Genomic DNA, 24,936 nt, shown 5'->3' on the forward strand with positions numbered 1-24,936 from the left:
TGGCCTCGAACTCACAGAGATCCGCCTGCCTCTGCCTCCCGAGTGCTGGGATTAAAGGCGTGCGCCACCAACGCCCGGCCAGGGCAAGTATTTTAGAAATGTACTGATGCTTAACATCCCTGTGCTGTTTCCGTGGTAGTCTGTTCATATTTACTGATAGATTATAGTGACTTCAGGATTAAGATAATGATATAAGCCTGGCTTTTTCTTTCCTTTCCTTTCCTTTTTCCTTTCCTTTCCTTTCCTTTTTCCTTTTTCCTTTCCTTTCCTTTTTCCTTTCCTTTCCTTTCCTTTCCTTTCCTTTTCTTTTCTTTTCTCTTTTCTTTTCTTTTCTTTTCTTCTCTTCTCTTCTCTTCCTCTCCTCTCTTCTCTTCTCTTCCTCTCCTCTCTTCTCTTCTCTCCTCTCCTCTCCTCCCTCCCCTCTCCTCTCCTCCCCTCCCCTCCCTCCCCTCCCTCCCTCTCCTCCCCTCCCCTCCCCTCCCCTCCCCTCCTCTTTTCTTTTCTTTTCTTTTCTCCAGACAGGGTTTCTCACTTTGGAGCCTGTCCTGGAACTTGCTCTGTAGACCAGGTTGGCCTCGAACTCACAGAGATCCGCCTGCCTCTGCATCCTGAGTGCTGGGATTAAAGGCGTGTGCCCCCACTGCCTGGCTTTAAACCTGACTTTTTAAATGAAATAAAGAGATCAAAACAATGGCAAACATGAAATAGACTTTAGGGACTGCTTTTTTTTTTTTTTGGTTTTGTTTTTGTTTTTTGAAATGGTGCCTTACTGTGCAGTTCTGGCTGGTCTAGAACTAACAAAGTAGACCATACTGACCCTGAACTCAGATCTGCCTGCTTCTGCCTCCTCAGTGCTGGGTTTCAAGGTATGGATCATCATACTGGCCTGGACTAAAATTTCTTAAAACACAAAATTTGACTTCTTTCTTTGCGTAACTTGTTTTATATGGAACATTTGTATCTCTTATCAGTGTACTGCCTTGGAACAAAAGCTAAAGAATTTGACGGAGGAGTTGAGTTGTCAGCGACAGAATGCAGAGAGTGCCAAATGTTCTCTGGAGCAGAAGATTAAGGAGAAGGAAAAGGAGTTTCAGGAGGTGAGGTGAATGGGTTCATAGAGGACTTTCTTGAGAAAGACCTGTGCCATGTGGAAGAAAGACTACTTACTATGACTGAGGACATTATGGAGCAGGCATGCTTTTTGAACACAAAACCCCTGCATTTTCCCTCAAACCTGCATTTTTGTACCTTTCCATTATTCACTTTGTAATTAACAAGGATGCTCTTGGGGTTGGTTTTCTTTTTGGGTTGAGATTTGATGTTGAGTAGGAGAAGGAGCATTTTTGAACTCTGGATCCACGGTGAGGAGGATTGCCTTGCTTCTCAGTTGTCTTTTCAGGCTGTGAGTTGGTTAATTACCTAATAAGGTATTTGAGGTGGTCAGGGACCCAAAGGTGGGCTGGCAGGTATTTTGTCAGTGTGTGTATGTATCCCCCTAGTTGTCAGTCAGCTAGCAGCACTTATTTCTGTTCTTTCAAATGAAGACCATTGAAAGTATATATGACTGATTAGTTAAGCCCATTTTCTTTTGTTTTTTCCCCTTCTTTTGAACATGAGCTCATTTAGCCTAGGCTCCTTGAACTCATGATCCTTTCATATCCACTGCCTGAGTTTGGGTTAGGGGTGTGTGTATCACCATGTCCAGTTCCTATGCTCTATGCATTTTTAATCACGTGGTCATTATGTGTATGGGCACATGTGAGTGCAGAGGCACATACATGGGCATGGGTGAAGATGCTTGACACTGATGCAGGATGTCTTCCCTGCTCTCCACTTTATTTTTGGAGGCAGGGTTTCTCAGTTGAAACCAGAGCTGGATGATCTACTGCTCTTGCTAACCAGCTTGCCCTGGGGATCCTCTTCTCTGCCTCCTGAGTGCTGACAGTGAAGGTGGCTGCACACCTGCCTGGCTTTTCCGGGGCTCTGGCTCCGTACTCTGGCACTCATACTTGAATGGCAAGCATTGGTGTGTTTCTGTGCTGAATTGTGTTGATTGCTGCTTGACTATTCTTTCCTTCCCTTCATTCTTGAAAATTGAGACAACCAAGATAGGAGACGAGGTGGAAATTAGCTGGCTTTCAATTGGTCACCTGGTGATTCTGACCTTTCCCTCTGAGACTTGGATTTGATTATCAGGACCAATGTTCAGGGTGATTGTATTTGGCATTCAATAGGTGGTTAGCATGGCTCCCTGTTGGCTCTCATTTTTCTTATAGCATTGCCTGTTAGGATGCTTGTGCCTGCTTCTAGAATCTCCTTTGTTAATGATTGTTTGATCTGATGTTTTGATTTTCAGGAGCTGTCCCGACAGCATCGATCTTTCCAAGCTCTGGACCAAGAGTACACTCAGATGAAAACCAGACTTACGCAGGAGTTACAGCAAGCCAAGCATGCGCTCAGTGTCCTCCAGGTGGAACAGGAGAGGGTAGGACCCTGAACTTTCTCACATATGCTCCTTCTATACTTAAGTTGACCTAGATTTTGTTTTAACTGATTGTTAAAAGCAGAGAAAATGTGATGCTTGATACATGCTTTTTGAAAAATGTATTACTTCAGGTTAATTGTGTGTCTTCTTAAATATTTGTCATTCTTTATGGTGAAAATTTGCAAAGTCATTTGTTCCAGCATTTGTTCAGAACATAATTGTCTATATGTACTGAGCAATAACATACCAAACTAGAAACTGAGAGCTGTCCTTCCCTTCCTCTTGCTCTCCCCAGGCTCTGAAATTGCTGTTTTTTTTTTTCCAGTGTCCTTGCGATCCACTTTTTCGTCTTGTACTTTTGGTTGTGAGCCTAGCCCTTAATGGCTGAGCCATCTCTCCATTCCAACTGTTTGGTATTCTTGATAAGGGAGTCAGTCTAAGTATGTGTCTCTTGTTAAATGTCCTTAGCTACCTTTTAAAGTGGAAAACAACCTTTATTGCTCAGTTTTCTCAGAAAAGGGGTGAAATGGGTTAGGTTTTCAGATCTGAATATAAGTGGAAATCTCTGATATTCTGGTCATCATGGGATATATGACAATGAGGGTTTTCCAAGGTGGTTTCTTCCCCCGATAGTTGAAACATGGACAGTTACCAGCTGGCTTATTTTTGTTATTCTCTAACAATAGTTATTATTTGCAGAGAACATAAATACTGAATTTTGTTGTTTTTTTCTCTGTTTTAGGTCACCTTAGTGAAGCAGCAATTAGAAAGGAGTTTAGAAGAATTTAGGCAAAAGCACAACAAAACAGAACAAGCCCTTAAGGAGAGTCAGAGCACAGAGAATGAGCTGAGGAGAAGCACCGAGGTATGTGAGCAGGAGGGTCAAGGAACAAAGCCACACAGGAGGCAGTCTGACAGTAAAACAATGTCTTTCTTTAAAAAAGATGTGTGTGCACGCGCATAAATGGACATGTGTGTCACGTCATGCTCATGGAGGTTAGAGTACTTGTTTGTTCTTCCACCTTTATGTGGGTCCTTAGGGTCAAACTTACAGTAGCAGGTTTGCCAGCAAGTACCTTTGCACACTGAGTCATGAGTCATTTCCCTGATCCAAAAAAAATGGGCTCTGTATCCTTTGTCAGTGGTTTATTAGTACCATACATATTTCTATTTTTTCTTTTCAAGACATTAATGTAAAAGTGTTTTTATGTATATAGACTATGTCCGTGTTTTCCCATTTTACTTTGAAATGATTACTCATGCTTTTTTTTTTTTTTTGGTTTTTTCATAAGAGCTGTGGCTGTTCTAGAACTCGCTCTGTAGACCATGCTGGCCTCGAGCTCACAGAGATCCGCCAGCCTCTGCCTTCCGAGTGTTGGGATTAAAGATGTGCGCCACCACCACTGCCCAGCTATAAACAAAATTAGAAATTTTTACTGTATGGATATGTATTGTATGTTTTTATGTCTGTGCACCACATGTATGCTTGGTGTCCACAGAGGCAAGAAAAGAGAAGGTATCCGATGTTTCTAGAACTGGAGTTACAGACAGTTGTGATCCTCTGGGTTCTCTGAAAGAGCAGTAGCCACTGCTCTTAAAACCTCTGAGCCATCTCTCCAGCCCCTATAAAATCAAGTTTCGAAGCAGTGGTTCTCAACCAGGGGGTTGTGTAACCCCTTTAGAGTCAAATGACCTATTCATCACATACCTTGCATATTAGTTATGTTTTGATTAATAGCAGTAGCACAATTGCAGTTATGAAGTAGCAACAAAATATTTTTATGGTTGGGAGTCACCACATCATGAAGAACTGTGTTAAAGGACTGCAGCATTAGGAAGATTGAGAACCACTGATTTAAAGATTATTTTAGACCTCTTGATAGGTCCCTTTTGCTTCTTCATTTGTTTAGTCATTTCTTTTATTTATTTTTGTCTTTTTGTTTTTTGAGGTAGGGTTTCTCTGTGGCTTTGGAGGCTGTCCTGGAACTAGTTCTTGTAGACCAGGCTGGTCTCGAACTCACAAGATCTGCCTGCCTCTGCCTCCCCAGTGCTGGGATTAAAGGTGTGTGCCACCAATGCCCAGCTTTTTATTTATTTTTGAGGTAGAGTCTCACTGTTGCCTATGGTGGCCCAAACCAAAGTGGCTAAGTTAGGCCTTAAGTTCCTGACCTCGCTGCCCTTCCTCTCAAGTGCTGGGATTACAGGCCTGTGCTGGCATGCATACTTGCTTTTTGTTGTATGAGTCTAAGCTAGTTTGGAGCCTGCCTTGTTTCTTCAGTGCGGGGACCTAAATCCCTTTTTGAAAGGTTAATTTAGAATTAGAAATGACCTTAGTTCACTCTCTTGTCACTGCTAAAATAAACAAATAAATAAACAAAATCATGCAATCATGAATGGTGTTACTCTTTTAAAGTGAGTATTGGTCTTAGGATCCCCTGTGCGGCCTGGTCCGTGTTTCTTGTAGATTCCTGTTCTGCTACTCAGTGGATGAGGAAGTGACATGGCTTTGGGAGTGTTGTGAGGGTCTTATTCCTACACATGTCAGTTTGACTTCTGAACTTCCTTGGTGGCCTGGGGTTTGTTTTAAAGGCCTTAATTAAGAAGCATTTGGGAACAGCTAATGGACAACAATGATTTGAATAGAGCCAGAAATGAACAGAGAACAACAGAAGATCAGTAGGTATCTTCTCGGATACTACAGGACGAAAAGGTTTCCCCCCCAATCATCGAACTGTTTTGTCATCACTTTTAGCCTGCTAACGGTGAAAGAAAAACAGTTTTGCTCATAACAACAGTGCCTTATCTAGGTGATAAAGTCTAAATATGTTTGCCCCCATGGCATTTCACTGTAAATGAGAACACCTGTCATAGCAAAGAGGAAGTTACTAAAGCAGCCAGCAACAAAGAAGGAGCACTGCTGGAGTTTGGGTGGGGCGTTCAACTCCTGCTCCCCAAGTGGAAGCCATTCAGTCAGATCCTGTGATGGGTTCATCTGCAAACATTTCCAGTGTGTGTTTATTGCAGCAAAACAAATGTTTGCCTTTTGGCCAGTGGGGACCAACCAACAGATGCTTCTGCTAACATTTCCACAGGCAGACTGGCATGGAGCTCTTCCCTCTGTGAGCTTCCCTTTTAGCCAGGAACTCTCCTGCGACTCGACTGGCTGCCTGTGGAAACATTTTCTAGAACTATCATCTGGTTCAGAGTCTAAACACCTTTTAATATGACTTGCTAGGGCATTTTAATAGGCTGGACATTGTCTTACAGATGTTTCTGAAAACTGATTATCTCCATGGAGTTTGGCTGTAGTGCTATCTCTGATTCCAGGTTGTTCTGCCTACCCATGTTCAAATGAAGATAGTCATGTGTGGAAAGTGCTCAGGACAGGGCCTACGTATGAATTTACCATTCATCTTAATTTATGTTCATGTTTGCCTGTAAGTCGTCTTCTGGGGATAACAGTAGGAGTTGAAAGGGCTTCTCTTGTACTTTGAACTGTGGTTCAAAGACCAGAGAAGTGACTTGTCAAAGTGCTGATGTAGCTTGGGGATTACAGTGGCAATGGCTCTAGTGGGAGCAATCTTCACGTACACTATTGGGTTACCCATCTACTTGTTACCTTGGGATGATACCTTTCTAGTCTGTGTACAGATGCAAATAATATCCTTTCCTTTCAAGACTGTATTCATGATTAACTCCAATATTGCATATAAAGTATTTGGCCTGGTGCCCAGTATGTAAGTGTCTAGCAAATCATGGAAGTCCACCTGCTTGTTTTTGTTTCATAAATGTTAATGACCTTTGATGTTAGAATTATTTGTGGTCTCATGTCAGGCACAGAAGGGTGATGACCAAAACACAGTGCGTTTGACAGTTTTCATATTTTAAAAAATTGCCAGTTTAGTTATCTGGTGTCTCTCTGTATCTAATAAGTAAGCACAAACAAGTTCAACATGCTTAGAGGTTTTGGATGCTGAAATGATGTGACTGTTGTACTGAAATTTTCCTTGACTGTGTTTAGTAAACTAATATACTTCTTGAAATTAGAAATTATCAGCGCTGGAAATGTGATTTAATGACCCAATCAAGGGTAAAGTTAGCATTTAGTATCAAAGTGATGTGGGTGGGGGGCGTAGATAAGCTGCTTACCCTGCTTCAAGTGCCAGCCTCAATCACACTGGGGTTTGGTGGTAAAATGCCATCATTGACAGGCAGGATGATGAAACACTTGCTTGGGGACCTTTCTAGGCATAGGGACCTGTATCGTATTAGGTCTAAGGAATGTGGTCTGGCAGGCAAGAATGACAGTGTAGAAGAGAGAAAGCATATCCGCTGCATCCATCCTATACCCAGATAGACAGCTCTCACCCAGCAGGGGACATATTAAGCTGTGCTCATGGATGGGATCATGAAATGCCACACACTAACAGCAGTTTGTTTTGTCTGGCCCTAGGAAATGATGCTTCCCCTGCTGCTCCTAAAGCAAAGCTGCTCTGGGTGGGATTGCTTGCTAAGCTCAGTGCTGGCTGTGCTTACGGAGATTGCTGTGCTTTTCCAAAGTAGTGCCCAATTTTGCAAATCATGTGAGGACACAAGAGATGCCTAGGAGAATATATCCTTGTATGCTTAACTCATTGTTGCTAATGAGCTACCCAATCAAGACTTAAGTGGCTGTAGCCTCATGGAAAACTAATTGCTGATGGATGGCAGCCTGTGCATCCATTTTCAGATGTTTATTTTCTAAATTCTGGCCTGTTAAAATTCTTGGGTTGGTCTCAGCCATAGCATTATAAGCCTGCTGGGTCCCAGGATTGGCTGAGTATTCCTTCGTTAAGGAACAAATATTTACAAAGTTAATGCCAAAATGGTGAAAGGCACTCTAATCATTGAGCTTGCTGTTTTCTCAAATGTCTGCAGTTATGGACTAAGACACAGAGAGGCTAACAGGCATGCAGACATTACAACAACTCCTCTCCTTTGTGATACCTACTCTGTCCACCCCCCCAATCCCCTTCCCTGTGGAGGTGCTCTCAGTTTATAATATACTGTCTTCCCAGCATCTTTATCAAGGCCATGATTTAATTTGATTTTGTTTGTTTTTTGACTAAGAATATTTGTAAATTGTAAAAATAGTAAGTCACCTCTAATCTTGCAACTGTTATATTTGGGGAAGAAATACTAATAACAATGCCCCATTATACTTGTCAAAATGCTTCAAGTTTTCTATCTTTCACATCTGTAGTCTCATTAGATGGGTGATTATCCTCAGCCTGAAGAATAAACAAGTGATTATATTTCTGTATATTAATGCTAATTTTAATCAGTTACATTGTTTGACCTTGATGATTTTCCTTGCAGGCTTGAGTACTAACCTGTATGCAGGTTAACCCTTCAGTCTTGGTCTATTGCAGCTGCTCTTTAGTTCTCATTGATACCTTAATTTAATAGCCAGTTTCCTAGTGTAAGCAAGACAGGATCAGAACACAGTAGACAGGAGTGCAATACTGACAACAGGCTCTGTCTCATTTTAATGATGAAATGAATGTATATACATGAACACAGCAGCTGCCAGCAAGTTTTCAAGTACTTTCTAGTAGCCAGATTCTCACTCTTCTTGAATTTGGCTTTGTTACATGGGTACCCATCTGCTGGTAGTAACCAGACTGATAATTGAAGGCAGCCTTCCAGCATAGCATCGCCAGGGCCATCTGTTTTCTAACTGTGCAGTAGGGTTTTGAAGGATGGGTCTTAATTGTTCCTTTAAGATTCAAAAAATGTCTTCTTACTTCTCAGAAGGGTATTTTCGAAATGTGAGATACTTAGTTCTTAGTTTGTGGTGATATGCCAGTTCCTGAGGGAAGGATATAATAGAGGTGGAGGTAAATTCAAGCTGTAAAAATTTAGTAAAAATTTCAAGGGCCTTCCCAGTGTTCCCAGGCAGAAGCAGGCAGATCTTTTGAGTATGAAGGTTGCTTGGTCTACAGAATGAGACTCTGTATCCAAAACAAAAGGGCTGGAGAGATGGCTCAGTGAATACATCTACTTAGCTCAGCGTGCCAAACCTGAAGACCTCAGTTCCATCTAGAAAAAGAGAGCTGACTACCCTAAGTTGTCCTCTGTTGCCCACATATGTGCCATAGCATGTCCTGCCTCCTTAGTGTATGCACACAAGTACACACACTAATAAAGATAATAATAATTTAAAAAATTAAAGGAAACAAGTTTCAGTGTGACTAGAATGTTTTTACTCTATGTTGTATCAGTCTTAGCTTGTTGAGTAACAGTAGTGTTTCCATTTGGTGTCTACATTTGCATGGTTTCCATCATGATTTCTCAACATAGTGGAATGAAACTGTACTTTTATGTATCTGTGTTTGCTACCCATCCCTGTGTGGATGCATATTTAATTATTAATCCAAGGAACCTGTGAATGTTCAGGTTCCTCTATCCAGGATGATTCTGTGCTAACTTGTGGTACCATATGGATTACTTAGCAACTTTCTAATAGTTAGCTCTGGTAGATGTGTATTGAGTAAGTAGGACCACACCTTACACTATGGAGGGTAATCCTGCTGAAGGTAGAGACTCTTGTTTATATATGTGTTTTTCATAGTATATATTCCAGTATACATACATGGCCATTGTAAATTTTTTGATGAAAACATTTATTGAAGGAAATTTCATCTATAAGTACCCTTTTAAGATAGTATACTTTTAACTGGTTTTGCAGTGAAAAACAAAAATTTGATCTTGGAACATTATGATTTAGTATCACATTCTCTTCTTTGCAAAGATAGTTTGACTAATCTGGTTTGATAGGAACTGCAAAACTAAGAAAATAGGCTTTTTCTTAGCTAACCCTTTAGCAACCAGAAAGTTTGAAGAAACATTCCTGAAGGTATAAGATAATTCTTATGTTTGGGATCTGCTTTTATGATGTAAGTTGATTTTTTAAAAGCATAATTATTAGACTGGGAGGGAAAGTTCATTGATGACTATGAAGGACCTTTATTAAGGGAGAAGTTGTGACTTGCTTAAACATTTGTTTAGATTAAAACAAGCTAAATGTATTTTTAGGAAATGAAGAAGGAAAACAGTCTCATTAGGAATCAGTATGAGCAAAGGGCCAGAGAAGTCTGCCACCTGGAGGACGAACTTGGTAAAGTCAAAGTATGTTTAAGCCAGAGCCAGAATTTTGCAGAGGACATGAGAGGTGAGTTCTGTACCTTTTTTTTTTTGCATATCTATTTTGTGTGTCTATGTGTGCATGAGCTGTGGTGTGTGTCTGTGCATGTATCAGAGGGCAGTTTGATGAAAGAATTCTTCCTTTCACCATATAACTCTTAGGTTTCAATTCTTAGGTCATCAGGCTAGGCACCAAGAATCTTTACCCATTGAGCCATCTCACTCTAGAATTCTATTAAGTCTTCTTCCTACTAGGAAAGATTGGTATTAGCCCAGTGGAAGAACCTGTGTCCTTTTCTGTATTCACCCAAAAATGTCCCTGCAGTTGATAAAGTTTTCTTTTTACTGCCCAGTTTCCAGCGTGATAGTTGAACTTTTAAAAATTGGAGCACATTGAGTTCCAAAATGCCTGGTTCTCACTACTTTAAAACCAGAAGGACAACCATTGCTACACAATACTATATTGGCAGTGCGAACTTACCCTAGAGTGCTGTAAACCCTACATTAAATGTATGTGTTCCAGTCCCTTAATGGCCATTATATTTTGATAATTTACTTGACTAAATTACCTTATTTCCTAGGTTTACAGCCAAAGAATTAATGTTGTATACAGCAAATGAATCCATCATTTGTTGCATATTTATTTTTAGCATATCTTTTCATGTAACATTTTATTGATATTTGCATATGAAGAATTTATATAACCTCTTGACCTGAATGTGTGTGACACTTCTATGTTTTGTTTCATGTTCATTCTCCTTTTGTTTGTTTAGACTGGGTTTGGTTCCAGGTGCTGCTCAAACAGAACTCCTGCCTCAGTTCCTTATGTCTCTAGAACTGAATCCCTGAGACTGCTTTCTTTTCCCTGTGGCAGCTGGTAGAACACCAGTCTTTAGCTCTCCAAAGGAGAACTATAAGAATTCATTACGACTGGGTCATTTTCCAGGGTTGATCAAAAGTGTCATTGTTTGAGGCCCTCAAATGCAAAGTAGACTAATAATGCCTTTGGGGTGCTGTTCCACATTCTTTAACTCTCATTGGGTAGGTTTGAAAATAATGGATTAGAAATGTAAGTTTTTCATTTAATATTGTATTTCATTACATACTATATTATTTGCCATAGAGGCTTTCAATTATTCCCTCTTTCCACCAGGTCTTTTTGTTACTGCTAGGTGAAAATATTGCCATTGTCAATAGGACAAAAATAAGATAGTGATAAGAGCTTACAGATGAATCTCAACTCTTCTCAATACACTTACTAAGGAGGGATTGAAATATGGGTGATATTCTTGCTCATGAACAACATACATTTTTTCTTTTTTTTTTTTTTTTTTTGAGAGGAGGGTTTGAGACAAGGTTTCTCTGTGGCTTTGGAGGCTGTCCTGGAACTCTCTCTGTAGACCAGGCTGGTCTCGAACTCACAGAGATCTGCCTGTCCCTGCCTCCCGAGTGCTGGGATTAAAGGTGTGTGCCACCACTGTCTGGATAACATACATTTAAAAATAAAAATATTCCAAATACTTTATAAACTTCTCTGTTCTTTATACTCATTTTTATTAAGCTATCCAAGAGATTATCAGATATATTAACTATACTAAAATGGCTATTTTTTTCTCTGTCTTTATATAAACTTAGGTCATAAGGTTATGAAGTGAACTATTTTCAAGGACACCAACATTAGTGCCAAGTTTTACAGAACTTGAGAGTATTAATTTCATTGCTTTTATTTTCTTTTTTAATTTAGAGTTTAAAATTTTAGAAGCCATAGACATGATAGGCAACTTCTTTCCCACTGAATTACACCCTGATGCTAGAGTATAAGGTTCTGATGAAATATGTATTTGTTATAAACACTGATAACTTTGTGTTCATTTGTTTGTTTTACTAGCTAAGAATACCTCTCAGGAAATCATGTTAAGAGAGCTCCAGGAAAAACTACATCAGCAAGAGAACTCACTAACTTTAGAGAAATTAAAACTTGCCTTAGCTGATCTGGAAGGGCAGAGAGACTGTTCACAAGACCTGTTGAAGAAAAGGGAGCATCACATTGAACAACTGAATGATAAGTTAAACAAAATAGAGAAGGAGTTTGAAGCTTTGCTTAGTGCTTTGGAGTTAAAAAAGAAGGAGTGTGAAGAGTTGAAAGAAGAGAAAACTCAGTTTTCTTGTTGGAAAAGTGAAAATGAAAAACTTATAAATCAGGTAGAATCAGAAAAAGAAAACTTGCAGAGTAAAATCAACCACTTAGAAGCCAGTCTCAGGGCACAACAAATACAAAATCATGACTATAGTGAAAGAGTAAGAACACTGGAGATGGAAAGAGAAAACCTTAATGTGGAGATTAGAAACCTTCATAGTATGATAGACAGCAAGATCGTAGAGATCGAGACACAAAAAGAAGCCTACTTGGAACTGCAGCAGAAAGCTGAGTTCTCAGATCAGAAGCATCAGAAGGAAATAGAAAATATGTGCTTGAAAGCTAATGAGCTCACTGGGCAAGTCGGAGATTTGGAATGTAAGCTTCAGTTGCTGTCAAGTGAAGTAGTGACCAAAGAGGAGCAGTACCAAGGCTTGCGTACAGAATATGAAACACTGAAGGGTTTGCTCAAGTCCACAGGTGCTCCAGTGACAAATGAGGATAATCAGAGACGTTCTTTGGCTTTTGAAAAGCAGCCTACAGTGAGTGATTCCTTTGCAAATCTAATGGGGGAACAAGGAAGCATGTATTCAGAAAGGAGTGACTGCTTTGTAGATGGGGACCAAACTTCAGAAAATCTATCTGTCTTACAAAATAGAGTTACTTCACTTGAAAGTTCCCTGGAGTCTCAAAACCAGATGAACTCAGATCTGCAAAAGCAGTGTGAAGAGTTGCTACAAATCAAAAAAGAAATAGAAGAAAACCTCATTAAAGCAGAACAGATTCATCAGAATTTTGTGAATGAAACAAACCAACGAATTGGTAAATTACAGGAAGACTCTGCAGTTCATCAGAATATTGTTGCTGAAACTTTAGCAACCCTTGAGAGTAAGGAAAAAGAGTTGCAACTTTTGAAACAAAAATTAGAAGCTGAACAAACAGAGATTCAAGAATTAAAGAACAGTAACTGCCTTCTTGAAGACACTTTGAAGGAGCTACAACTTTTGTCTGAAACCTTGAGCTCAGAGAAGAAGGAAATGAGTGACATCATCTCTTTAAGCAAAAAAGACATTGAAGAGCTAACTCAAGCAAATGGGGCTCTCAAGGAAGTTAATGAGGCCTTATGGCAGGAGAAAATGAATTTACTCCAAAAACATGAGGAGATTTCAAGCTGTATAGCAGAACAAGAGAGAAGCATTTCAGAGTTGTCTGATCAGTATAAGCAAGAAAGACATCTGTTATTACAACGATGTGAAGAAACAGAAACTGTGTTGGAAGATCTCAGGGGTAACTACAAAACAGCGCAAGAAAACAATGCTAAGTTAGAATGCTTGCTCAGTGAATGCACTGCTGCTTGTGAGAATAGGAAAAATGAACTGGAGCAGTTAAAGGAAGCATTTGCAAAGGAACAGCAAGAAATTTTAACAAAATTAGCTTTCAGCGAAGAACAAAACAGGAAATTGATACTGAAGTTGGAGATAGAACAACAAACTACGAGATCTAAGATTACAGACACCAAAAACTATTCTAAGAGTGAGACTGATGGCTTGAGGCAAGAGAGCTTGACTTTAAAGGAAGAGCAGAATAGGAAGGAAAAGGAAGTTAACTTACATGAGAATGAGCAACTAATGCAGTTAACTCAGATTAAACATGAGCATTATCATCTTGAAGTAGAATCAGTTGAGAACTCTGTAAAAGCTACAGAAGATGAGACAAATAAGTGTAATTCCCAGTATCAGATGGATATTGACACTAAAGACATTTCTCCAGACAATTACAAAGCACAGTTGGTACAACTAGAAGCTTTGATTAGAGTTATGGAAGTAAAGCTTGACCAAAGTGAGGAGGAGAAAAAAACCCTGCATCAGGAATTACAGACAATTAGAGGAGAGCTAGGAACTGTGAGTTCACGGGATACTCAGCCACGTGAAAGAATTGGCCTTCAAGACTGTGAAATAGAAGCAGAAGAAAAGTATGTATCAGTGCTCCATGAGTTGTCAACAAGTCAAAATGAGAATGCGCACTTGCAGTGTTCTCTACAGACAGCATTGAATGAACTGACTGAGCTAGGGAAAATGTGTGAAATATTGAAGGTTGAAAAGTTACAACTACAGTCTGAGCTGAATGACTCAAGATCAGAGTGTATCACAGCAACTAGTAAAATGGCAGCAGAGGTTGATAAGCTAGTGAACGAAGTGAAAATCCTAAACCATGAAGGTGTTCTTCCTCAGAGTGAGCTAATGAAAGATGTGTCAGATGTATTGCTTGATAAACAAAACACGACTCCTTTGGACAGTAGCAATTTCTGTGAACAAATAACCTTGTCAGACAAAGAAGTTCGAGTGCATTTTGCTGAGTTACAGGAGAAATTTTCCTGTTTACAAAGTGAACACAAAATTTTACATGATCAGCACTGTGAGGTGAGCTCTAAGATGTCAGAGCTGTGTTCCTATGTTGACACATTAAAAGCTGAAAACTCTGTCTTGTCAGTGAATCTGAGAAACTTGCAGGATGACTTGGTAAAAGAGAGGAAGCCTGAAGCTGAGGATGGACATACTTTGTCACTGTCATTCTGTGGGACAAACAGCCCTACTCTGACAAATTTTGGAGAAGTTTCTTTGTACAAAGATGTTTTAGAACAAGCTGGAGACACATCTCTTCTAAGCTTAGAAGGGAATTCTTTAGCAAACCCTTGTAATGTAGATGACGTGTCCTATAGCAGTCTAGAGGAGGAAAATCTAACTGAGAAAGAAATTCCTGCTGCCTCTGTAAGGACTGTTGAAGAACTTGAAATCCTATGTCAGGTGTACTTGCAGTCCCTGAAAAATCTAGAAGAGAAAATCAAGAGTCAAAGGATTATGAAAAATAAAGAAATTCAAGAACTTGAGCAGTTATTAAGCTCTGAAAGGAAAGAGCTTGACTGCCTGAGGAAGCAGTATTTGTCAGAAAAGGAGCAATGGCAGCAGAAACTGACAAGCGTGACTTTGGAAATGGAGTCCAAGTTGGCAGAAGCAAAACAACAGACGAAGAATCTGTCCCTTGAGCTTGAGGTAGCACGCCTTCAGTTGCAAGAGCTGGACTTAAGCTCGAGGTCTTTGCTTGGCACTGACATGGAGAATGTAAGTACCAGGGATAAACATGTGGTTTCTCTATGTGCATGCCTAGTTAAACTGTAAATGCTTGCTGGATTGAAATAAATATGAAATTAAGATTGGAGTATTCTTGAGGTTCCAGGAAATAAATGAAAAACTTAGCAAAAATTTCCCATAGCCAACTAGCACTAAAAAAAAGAAAAAAAAAAAGGGAAACTTTATTTGAGGAATAAATGTTCATCATGATTTGATTTAAATATTCTTTTATGGAAAATCACTAAAGATGTTTTTCAAAGTCTAAAGTTGGAAGTCTTAGAATGTATACTGTCTTGGTCACTATTGCTATGAACAGGCTCCATGATCATGGTACCTCTCTTTTTTTTGGGGGGGGTTTACGAGACAGGGTTTCTCTGTATTGTTTTGGAGGCTGTTGGACCAGCCCGGCCTCGAACTCAGAGATCCGCCTGCCTCTGCCTCCCCAGTGCTGGGATTAAAGGCGTGCACCACCACTGCCCGGTGATCATGGCAACTCTTACAGAGGAAAGCATTTAATTAGAGCTGACTTAAAATTGAGAGGTTTAGTTTATTATCAGCATGGTGGTAAGCATGGAGAAGTAGCTGAGAGTTCTTCATCCAGATTGGCAGGCAGCAGGAAGAGAGTGAGCTCCTGGGCCTGTCTTGAACATTTGAAACCCCAAAGTCCATCCCCAGTGACATACTTCCTCCAACAAGACCACACCCAGTCCCTGCCAAGCAGTGTTACTCCCTAATGACCAAGCATTCAAACATATGAGTCTATGGGGACCATTCCTATTCAAACCACCACATAAACATTTACTGATTAATAAGGCACAATTAAATATTATGAACACTTGAGTGATGTATTAAGGTGGTTTAGTCTTATGCCTTTCAGACTTTTATATGTTATAGCATCAGTTCTTAAGTGAGATATAAGATATTATTTAAATGTTAATTTTCTAGCAGTTTGCAATGGAATCCTTTATTTAGAGAAAATTATTTCATACTTAGTTCCTTGTGATTTGTCTTTTCTAGTTGATCATCTTAAGTACTAATGCTGTATAGTTTGAGTCTTACTCTACTTCTGTGAGGTGAAGGTCGTCATAAGTCATATGAGGTGGCGGTTGAAATGGTCAAAATCATAGCACCCCATTTTGTAGATGAAATTGAGACAAAACATGCCTTATCCAGGAAAGTGCTAACTAGGATGAGGTCTTTGGACTGAAAATCTGCTCATTAAACCCTTATTACTTTTCTTAGTAAAGAACATGAATACTGAAGACCATGTTCACCATTTTACCTGAAGTTTGTCAGTCTCGTAATTTGGTAATCACAAAGAAATGCTGCTCCTTTAATCTGCATGAAACATTGCAAGCTGTGAAAAGAAAGATGCAATTTTCATGTTAGATATAATTGAAATAAATATCCTGGAGGGAGGGTTCATCCTTATGGTAAATATCTTACCCAGTGCTTTATACATGGGTAGAACCCACTGAATGTTTGTGATGGCTATCTGGACAGAGAGCAGGATGGAATGAAGTGTTGAGAGTTACGCTGTTTGGAGGGATATGCATAGCAGCACCCATATAGGCAGTTTCTGTAAAGTAATAGTTAAACCACTGATTCCATTTTGGTTCTTCTGAAAAATAAAATGCTTTCTTGGTTTACATTATGTTTACAGGCTGTTCGGGACCAAAATGATAGTTATGATATAAAAGAATCAGAAGTGTCTATTTCAGAGACTACAGAGAAAACACCAAATCAGGACACTGATCAGACTTGTGATAAACATGTTCAACAAGACCTTTGTCTAGAAACTTTAATCACTGAGACTGAGACAGCCAGGCTCACAGGAGAGGGGTGTGAAGAGCAGTCCCCACAGACCAATTGTGAGGCACCAGCAGAGGATACAACCCAGGACTATTCGGAATGCATTTCTGAATTGTTTTCTAGTCCTAATGTGTTGGTACCCATGGATATTCTGGAAGATCAGGGTTCTAGCCATAATCTCCATTTGCAGAAAGACACATCAGATGAAAATTTAAGATTACCTCCTGTAGTAGACAACTGGGACAAAAAAGTTGAAAGTTTGCTAAATGAAATAAAAGATTCAGGTTCAAAACTCAGTTTACAGGAAGTACAACTAAAGATCAAGATTGAAACGTGCATGCAACTGGAAAAAATAGTCAAGGACCTCAAGAAGGAAAAATCTGACTTAGATGAAAAATTGGAATCCCTTCCTTGTAACCAGGAACTAGAAAGTAGAGAAGACCTTGTTTTTGACGTAGAATCGGGAACAAATAAGTTAAGTGAAGCTATTAAAGACAATGCAGCCAACATAGAAGACAATTGGAAGGAAAAGTTTCTTGATGTGAAAAAGGAGCTGACCAGGATCCAGTCTGAGAAAGCTAATCTTGAGCATATCATCTTCTCTGTGGAAGCTGACTTAAAAGTGGTTCAAGCAGAGAAGCTGCACTTAGAAAGAGACACTGAAAGTAAGCAAAAGGATATTCTTGACCTTAAAGAAGAACTATTTGTAGTCATAAGTGAGAGAAACAGGCTTTCTGGAGAATTAGATACTGTGTCAGAAGAAAGAAAAGCACTGGACCAGATGTCTAAAAAGATGAAAGAGCAAATAGAAGAGCTGGAGTCTCACCAAAGTGAAAGCCTCCATCACATTGAGGTGATAGAGGCTGAGGTCAAGGACAAAGCAGAGCTCCTTCAGACTTTGTCCTTTACTGTGAATGAACTAACAAAGGACAAAGCCCATCTCCAAGGGCAGCTGCAGAATTTGCAGAATGACTCGAAGGGATTATCTTTGGCAGTAGGTGAACTAGAAATCCAAATTGGACAACTGAATATAGAGAAAGAATCACTGATCAAGGAGTCTCAAAACTTCCAGGCCAAGCTGACTGCGATAGAATGTGAAAGGCAGAACGTCTCCAAGGCCTTGGAAGTGGCACTCATGGAGAAAGGCGAGTTTGCAGTGCGACTGAGCTCAACTCAGGAGGAGGTGCATCAACTGAGAAGAGGCATTGAGAAACTGAGTGTGCGCATCAAGGCAGATGAAAAGAAGCACTTCAGTACCGAGGAGAAACTAAAGGAAAGCCAACGTGAAAATGACTCATTGAAGGATAAAGTGGAGAATCTGGAGAGGGAATTGGAAATGTCAGAAGAAAACCATGAGCTGGTGATTCTTGATGCTGAGAATGCTAAAGCAGAGGTGGAGACCCTCAAGGCACAAATGGATGATATGGCCAAAACCCTGAGCATTTTTGAGTTAGACCTTGTCACGGTTAGGTCTGAAAGAGAAAATCTGACCAGGCAACTACAAGAGAAGCAGAGTCGAGTGTCAGAACTGGATGAATTGTGTTCTTCCTTTAGAAGTCTGTTGGAAGAAAAGGAGCAGGCAATAGTACAAATGGAAGAAGACTCTAAATCTGCAGTGCTGGTGCTTCAAACACTGTTACAAGAGCTCAGTGAAGAAATAGCAGCTGTGTGCAATGACCAGGAAACCTTGAAGACCCAAGAACAGAGTCTAGACCAGGCAAGGGAAGAAGTGCATCCCTTGAAAAGTAGCATTCAGAAGCTGAAAGCTCGCATAGATGCTGGTGAAAAAGAGCAGCATTACCTTCTCGGACAACTGGAGGAAAGTAAGCATTATGCAGATATGCTTAAGGACAGAGTTGAGAACCTTAAACAAGAATTGCAGCTGTCAGAGGCAAACAAAGACCATGTGACTCTCAAAGCTGAGAGTTCCAAAGCAGAGATACAGACTTTAAAATCAGAGATACAAGGAATGGTCCAAAACATCCAAGATTTGGAGTTAGAACTTACTAATACAAGGTCAGAAAATGAGAATCTTACGAAAGAATTAAAACAGGAGCAAAAGCGAGTATCTGAATTAGAAACAATAAATTCTTCTATTGAAAACTTACTAAAAGAAAAAGAACAAGAAAAGGTACAGATGAAAGAGGAATCCAAAATAACAATGGAGAAGCTTCAAACTGAATTACGAGAGCTAAATGAGACAAAGATTTCCTTGTGCAATGACCTAGAGGCCTATAAGACCAAAGAACAGACCCTGAGTGGTCAAGTACAAACTCTTGAAGTTGACAAGGCCCAGCTACTGCAGGACCTTAGTGAGACCAAGAATAAATATATTATTTTGCAGTCTTCTGTAAATGTCCTCACTCAAGAAATAAAAGATGGCAAACAGAAACTAGAGAAGAAGGAGGAAGAGGTCAGGACACTGGCAGATCAGCTTAAAGATCAAGAGCAGCTTGTGTGTAAACTGTCCAAGTTGGAAGGAGAGCAGCAACTCTGGCAGAAACAGAAAGTAGAACTGGGAAATCTGACTGTGGAGCTGGAGCAGAAGATCCAAGTGCTGCAATCCAAAAACAGTGCCATGCAGCGCACCTTTGAAGCACTGCAGAATTCTCACAAGAGTTTAGAAAGTGAGCTTGGATTGATGAAGATGGAGAAAGTATCACTTGTGCAAAGAGTAAGTGCCATGACTTATTCCCTGTGGAAGTATGGTCAGGAGGGAGGGACTTCGAGATGGTTCCCTGACTGTGCTTATATTATAGGGTCTTGACTACAGGAATATTGTGTCAGTTCACTCAGCAGTGACTGCTTTGATGTGCTTATAAAGGACTATTTTTTAAAAATTGGATTAGGTTTCTGATGTGACCTCCTCACATAGGGGAATCTTGGGTTGGATATATACTGTTCAGGGTTCTTAATATCTGTAGTTTGGGTTCACTGGGATGGAAGCATCCCCCTATCTAGCTGAGAACCAATGTGGCAAGAGTGTTTCAGATAATGAATTAGTATCTGAAGGCAGCCTCTGCCTTTGAACCTTTAAGGAGAGAGAATGTCTAAAGATACTGATGTAATTAGGACCATTGGAACACTCATGGCTTTCAGGGTGTGGGTTAAGAAAAATCAGCCTGATCAAGAAAGGAATTCCTAAGAATTAAATTTTTTATTCAACAGATAACTAAAAAGAAATGTCCAGAAAATGAAGTCTATCACAACTATATTCTCTAAGATTTGTTTATTTATAGCTTTAATTCTTGGCATGTTTCTATTGAATTGGAGTAGCATGGAAGGATTAGTAGATAGCTAAGAGCAGATAAAAATCTAAGACACTAAATGTAAAAAACTAAGGCACTCCCTCAAAACATTCTTTGATGCTATTTCAAATTAACACCTTTATAAAGGGTCTCAAGACTTAGAAATATTAACTGCCTTTTTTTTTTTTCTTACTGCTATCTTAAGTTTTTGCAGAGGAGAAAATGGAAACTCATTAGTAGGTTTTGAGAAAACCAGGTGAGTGTGTTAGTAGGGGGCATCAGCCAGGTTCTGTTTTCTTAAAGAAACTGTGTGTTTAACGGTGGTAATTCAGTAAGAACAGACCACCCAGAACAGTTGCTAATGAATATTAAATTTCAGGTTAACACAATGATTGGGAAAGAAGCACAGTTACAGAGGGAACTGCATATAATGGTACAGAAAACAACAAGCCTGAAAGAAGAATTCAATAAAGAGAAAAATAGGCTAACTGAAGAATTAAAAGTTCCGGTAGAAGAACTAAAGAGCCTCAAAGTAAGATTCCTCATGGCAGATTTTTTTATGCTCTACTAATTTGTATCAAACTTTGTTTCAGATTTTAGAACCTAAGCTTATATAATACTCAGATTTGTAGTGATTTTCTCCATCTAACACATGTCATGTAATGCTGAAAAAATTCCCAAACCCACATTGGCTATCAGGAAGATTTTAGGGAACTGAAAAGAGAGGGGACTGTTTTATGAATCTTGAGATGGTGTATTTTAAACATAACTCTACTATATGCTGCTTTAATATGTTTTAGTTGTTTTTCTATATACTTGTAAAATGAAATTCAAGTTTTTAAATGAAATTACATGTTTTTTGTAGGTAGAGCATCGTAAGTATGTGAATCAGCTTGAGAAGGAATTTCAGCGTGCTCAGGGGAAAATAAAGTTGTTGCTCAAATCTTGTAAACAACTGGAGAAAGAAAAGAGTATGTTGGAGAAAGAGATCTCCCAACTTGAAGCTGCACAGAAGCAGAAAGCTGGTGGGTGCTAGCTGGGGCATACTGGTCACCATAGACATTCTGGGGGTCAGCAGTCTGTGTGCATGTGCAAAATTCACCTCAATCTCCATTTGGTGCTCATGTTTAAAAAGTGGTTTAATAGTTTCTTTGTAGTATTTTCTAATTTCTGAATTGTGGGCTTAACCTTGTGTGGTAACTATAGGATTCAGAATGAAGCCTACATTCAGAAATAGAATTATTTCCATGGGGGAAAACCTGAATGGTACCTTTTGCTAATGGTTATCCATAAAGAGTTTGCCATTTTGGTACTGTTTGAGTAGCTGTTTTTTTCCTTTTGTTCTGCTTATTGGTCATTAACTTGCCACTTTTATCCACCCATATATTCTGCTTTTCCATGGATAGCCTGTGGCTGGTGTGTGTGGGAGGCTTCTAGATAGAGTGTGGCAGGGCAGTTCAGTGGTCTTTCCCATTGAGAATGTAACTGGAGTAGGCTTTGGAATCTAGAATCTGACTGAGGCCTCTGCTTTCATGTGGTTCTTCTATATTTGTACCTAGCCATCTTTGTGTTCTCTCAAAATGTTTTCATAGCCTTTGGACACCTGTCCCCAAACCACATAAGATAGACTTTGTGATCATTACTGAATTATATTGCTTACTCATTTGTGGCAGAAAGAATGGATGGGAAGGGGGATATGAAAAGTTAATTTGCTTGATTTCTTGTAACTAATTCTATAAGGGAGTTTAAGTTTTGATGTGTTTTATTTAAACTTATCTACTAGATTGTGCTTCATATTCTTCAGACATGAACAGATGATTGTCCTTAACTTCTGGAAAAGTTCAAAGAACTTAAAAGGCTTAAAAATTACCTGCTGGGAGCTGTTTATAATAATATCTGGGAGCAGCAGCAAGTTGTATATGATGTATCTCTTTATTTTCTACAGATTCTGTTGTGGGTGATAATGCAGTTAAATTAGTGACTGAAAACAAAGTGCTGAAAGAGACTCTTGAAGAAAAAATCAAGGAAGCAGATAAGTACTTGGATAAGTACTGTTCCCTGCTTATAAGCCATGAGGAGTTAGAGAAAGCCAAAGAGATGCTAGAAGTACAAGTTGCTCGTCTGAGTTCACAACAATCCAAACAGCATCTCCATAGTTCTCCTTTGCTGAATTCTTCGGTTCCAGAACCATCTCCAACCACTTCTGTCAGTGAGAAGTCAGCATCTGGCCAAAATAAAACTTCAGGCAAGAGGCAAAGGTCCAGCGTAATTTGGGAGAATGGTGGTGGGACAACACCTTGTACACCAGAGACATTTTCTAAAAAAAGCAGGAAAACCATCAATAGTAGCATGTACCCTACTGAGGACAAGGAAGAGACTGAGTTTGAGCCAGAGGGACTCCCAGAAGTCGTAAAAAAAGGTACGCATAGTTTACACACAGAATTACAGGGCTAAGGGTATAGACCATGTGCTTAACTTGCTTGTGGCCCTTTATTCAATTCCTAGCATTAAAATGTGAAAATTCGAGATTTCACATAAAGTCAGCATGTGGAAAGATAGAAACCTTTACTTTTGTGGTTTTTCAATTATATATTAGGCTTAGCTGCCTGGAGAGATTAGTCCATTGAAATTGTTAGAAATTCTTTGTTTCTTTTTAATTCACCTTTCCCTTTCTTGAGCCACATGAACTGGACAAAGGATCTAGTTAACATTGACCTCCTGGAAATAAGAGTTTAGAATTTTCATACCTATTTGATATTGTTGCAGTCTCTACGACATAAACACACTTTTCCCCCTAGTAAGTCAGTCTTGATTTTTAATTCTTTTTAATATTTTGAGACAGAATCTTACTGAGTATCCCTGGCCATTCTTAATCTTGAAGGATTCCTGTCTTAGCCTCTTTGTGCTAGGATATCCCAGCTTCAGTCATATAGTTCTATTAAAAAATAATCTGTAGCAGGTTGGATCTTTTACCCTACTCCTTGAAGTCAAAACTGATTGGAGGAGTTATGGTCTGGTAGCCATGGTTCCAAAGTAGTTAGCTGGCTGGTCACTCTAGTAGATGACTTATTTGTAAGGGATTAAGAACATTGCCTGTAGTTAGATCTGAATGCTGCTGTAATAGTGTCTTTGTGGCTAGCCTTCTCTTCTTGTCACCAGTCAGGTCATTTCCTTTGCTGGAAGGAGACACTATGGACAAATACAAAGATACTCTTACAAGTCCTAAAGTCACTGTTTACATTTTCCCTTTTCAGACAAGAGCTGGCCTTTTCAACTGTATTAAATGTCCTGCCTATCTTAGAAAATGCAAGATAATGCAACCATGTAGAAGAAGCAAAACTTTTTTAAATGTGATTCTCCCTGATCCTTTTTCCTCAGTGTGGTGTCTTAAATCTTTTATCTTTCTAATAAGGGGTAACCTGTTAATTTTCCAATTCGTTTGATGATCACAAAGGCAATTATGTAGCTTAATACATTGTTCTCTGTGGCTGAGGAGAAGGTAGATTTTGTAGTTATTTTTATTTTATTGAAACTTTGTACATACACAAGCACCTGAACTCCATTGCAGGCACAGCTAAAACAGAAAGTCCCTAACGAATGTCATTTCTGACAAGCAGTTTTTTTGCCCTTAGGGTTTGCTGACATTCCTACAGGAAAAACAAGTCCATATATCCTGCGGAGAACAACCATGGCAATCAGAACCAGCCCCCACCTTGCTGCACAGAAGTTAGTGGGATCCTCCACATCACCGGGCAAAGAAAACATTGCAGAGTTCTCAAAACCAACAGCTGATGGCAGCAGATCACAAAAGGTAGTCTGTGAATGTCATTTCCCGCCTGCCATCCTGGAAATCTGTTAGATGACCCAAGTTGGCTGCTGTAGTTTCTCACTCAGAGGCCGGAGTGACCAAGTCCAAGGATACACATCAGTTTCCTGAGGCCTAATCTCCTCCTCTACCCAAAGGGCTGCTTGTAAATAGCTTCTGGGAAGTGGTGGTGTTACGGGACACTAAGTACATTTGTAAGAGAGTTTCAATCATGGCTTAAACGGTTTAAAGAGGTGGTTTTCCTTTGGGACATAGGTTTTGGTCACTGTTGAGATTTTACAATCTGTTATCTCCCCTCTCCTGTCAAGGCTTCTGATTCTCTGTGGCCTTTATTCTTTACATTGAGCAAAAGGTGGAGAATATTTGCTCAGCTGATTTTTATTTCTAATACTGTAATTCATACTAGCAGCACCATTTTTCATGTGTTTTACCTAACTTTTAAAATCCCAGGCTTGCCTTGAACTCATTGTGTAGCCAAGAATGGCCTTGAACTCCTGGTCTTTCTGCCTCTACCTCCGGAGTGCTGGCATTACAGGTGTGCACCATAGCTCTCTCTCTGCTTTGTACACACGAAGTTACAACCATTATATTTCTTAACTCAGGTTTATTTGTTGATCTCTTACACTGGTATGATAAAAGAATGAAGATGACCTTTCTGAAAGATTCAAATCTCCCCAGGTTCACACCTCTGTTTTGCAACTTGTTTGTATTTCTCCAACTGGGAGCCATGGGATTATTCTTGGAAATTTCTAAAGTAACTTCAGTAAGTTTTAAAATTTTGTGATGTTACTTTGTTCACTTGTCAGAGTTTAAGTAGGCAATCGGATAATCTTCAACTAGCAAAAAAAAATTGTTTTTAACAAGTGTAGTAAGTGGCTCGTGTGTGTTAGGGTTGTTAGCATAGAATCCAGAAAAATTGGTGATTAGTTGTATCAGAACAGCAACACATTACAATTTGGTTTGTTTTGATTGATGTGGAATTGGTATATATAATTAAACCTTGTCATATGTTTTCTCATAGCTTATAACAGTGAGGAAGGATCTTAAAATTTCCATACAGTGGAATGGAGTGGTCCACTCTTCATGGTAGAAGTAGTAAATTATCCTGTGCAGTT

At 39.5% G+C, this 24,936-nt stretch overlaps 1 protein-coding gene across 2 annotated transcripts in view; it reads left to right on the forward strand.

Annotated features, from left to right (window-relative positions):
• Cenpf (centromere protein F) overlaps nt 1-24,936 on the forward strand; it is a 42,939-nt gene that overhangs the window by 12,963 nt on the left and 5,040 nt on the right. For both annotated transcript variants that reach the window (XM_040738252.1, XM_040738253.1), the window contains exons 8-17: nt 972-1,097; nt 2,357-2,485; nt 3,228-3,350; nt 9,563-9,698; nt 11,559-14,926; nt 16,599-19,421; nt 20,375-20,527; nt 20,861-21,020; nt 21,941-22,414; nt 23,628-23,806. In XM_040738252.1, the coding sequence (XP_040594186.1) occupies nt 972-1,097; nt 2,357-2,485; nt 3,228-3,350; nt 9,563-9,698; nt 11,559-14,926; nt 16,599-19,421; nt 20,375-20,527; nt 20,861-21,020; nt 21,941-22,414; nt 23,628-23,806 (7,671 nt within the window). The remainder of the gene's footprint in view (nt 1-971; nt 1,098-2,356; nt 2,486-3,227; nt 3,351-9,562; nt 9,699-11,558; nt 14,927-16,598; nt 19,422-20,374; nt 20,528-20,860; nt 21,021-21,940; nt 22,415-23,627; nt 23,807-24,936) is intronic.

This window comes from Mesocricetus auratus, unplaced genomic scaffold (assembly GCF_017639785.1).
Source record: "Mesocricetus auratus isolate SY011 unplaced genomic scaffold, BCM_Maur_2.0 Super-Scaffold_100676, whole genome shotgun sequence".
NCBI lineage: Eukaryota > Metazoa > Chordata > Mammalia > Rodentia > Cricetidae > Mesocricetus > Mesocricetus auratus.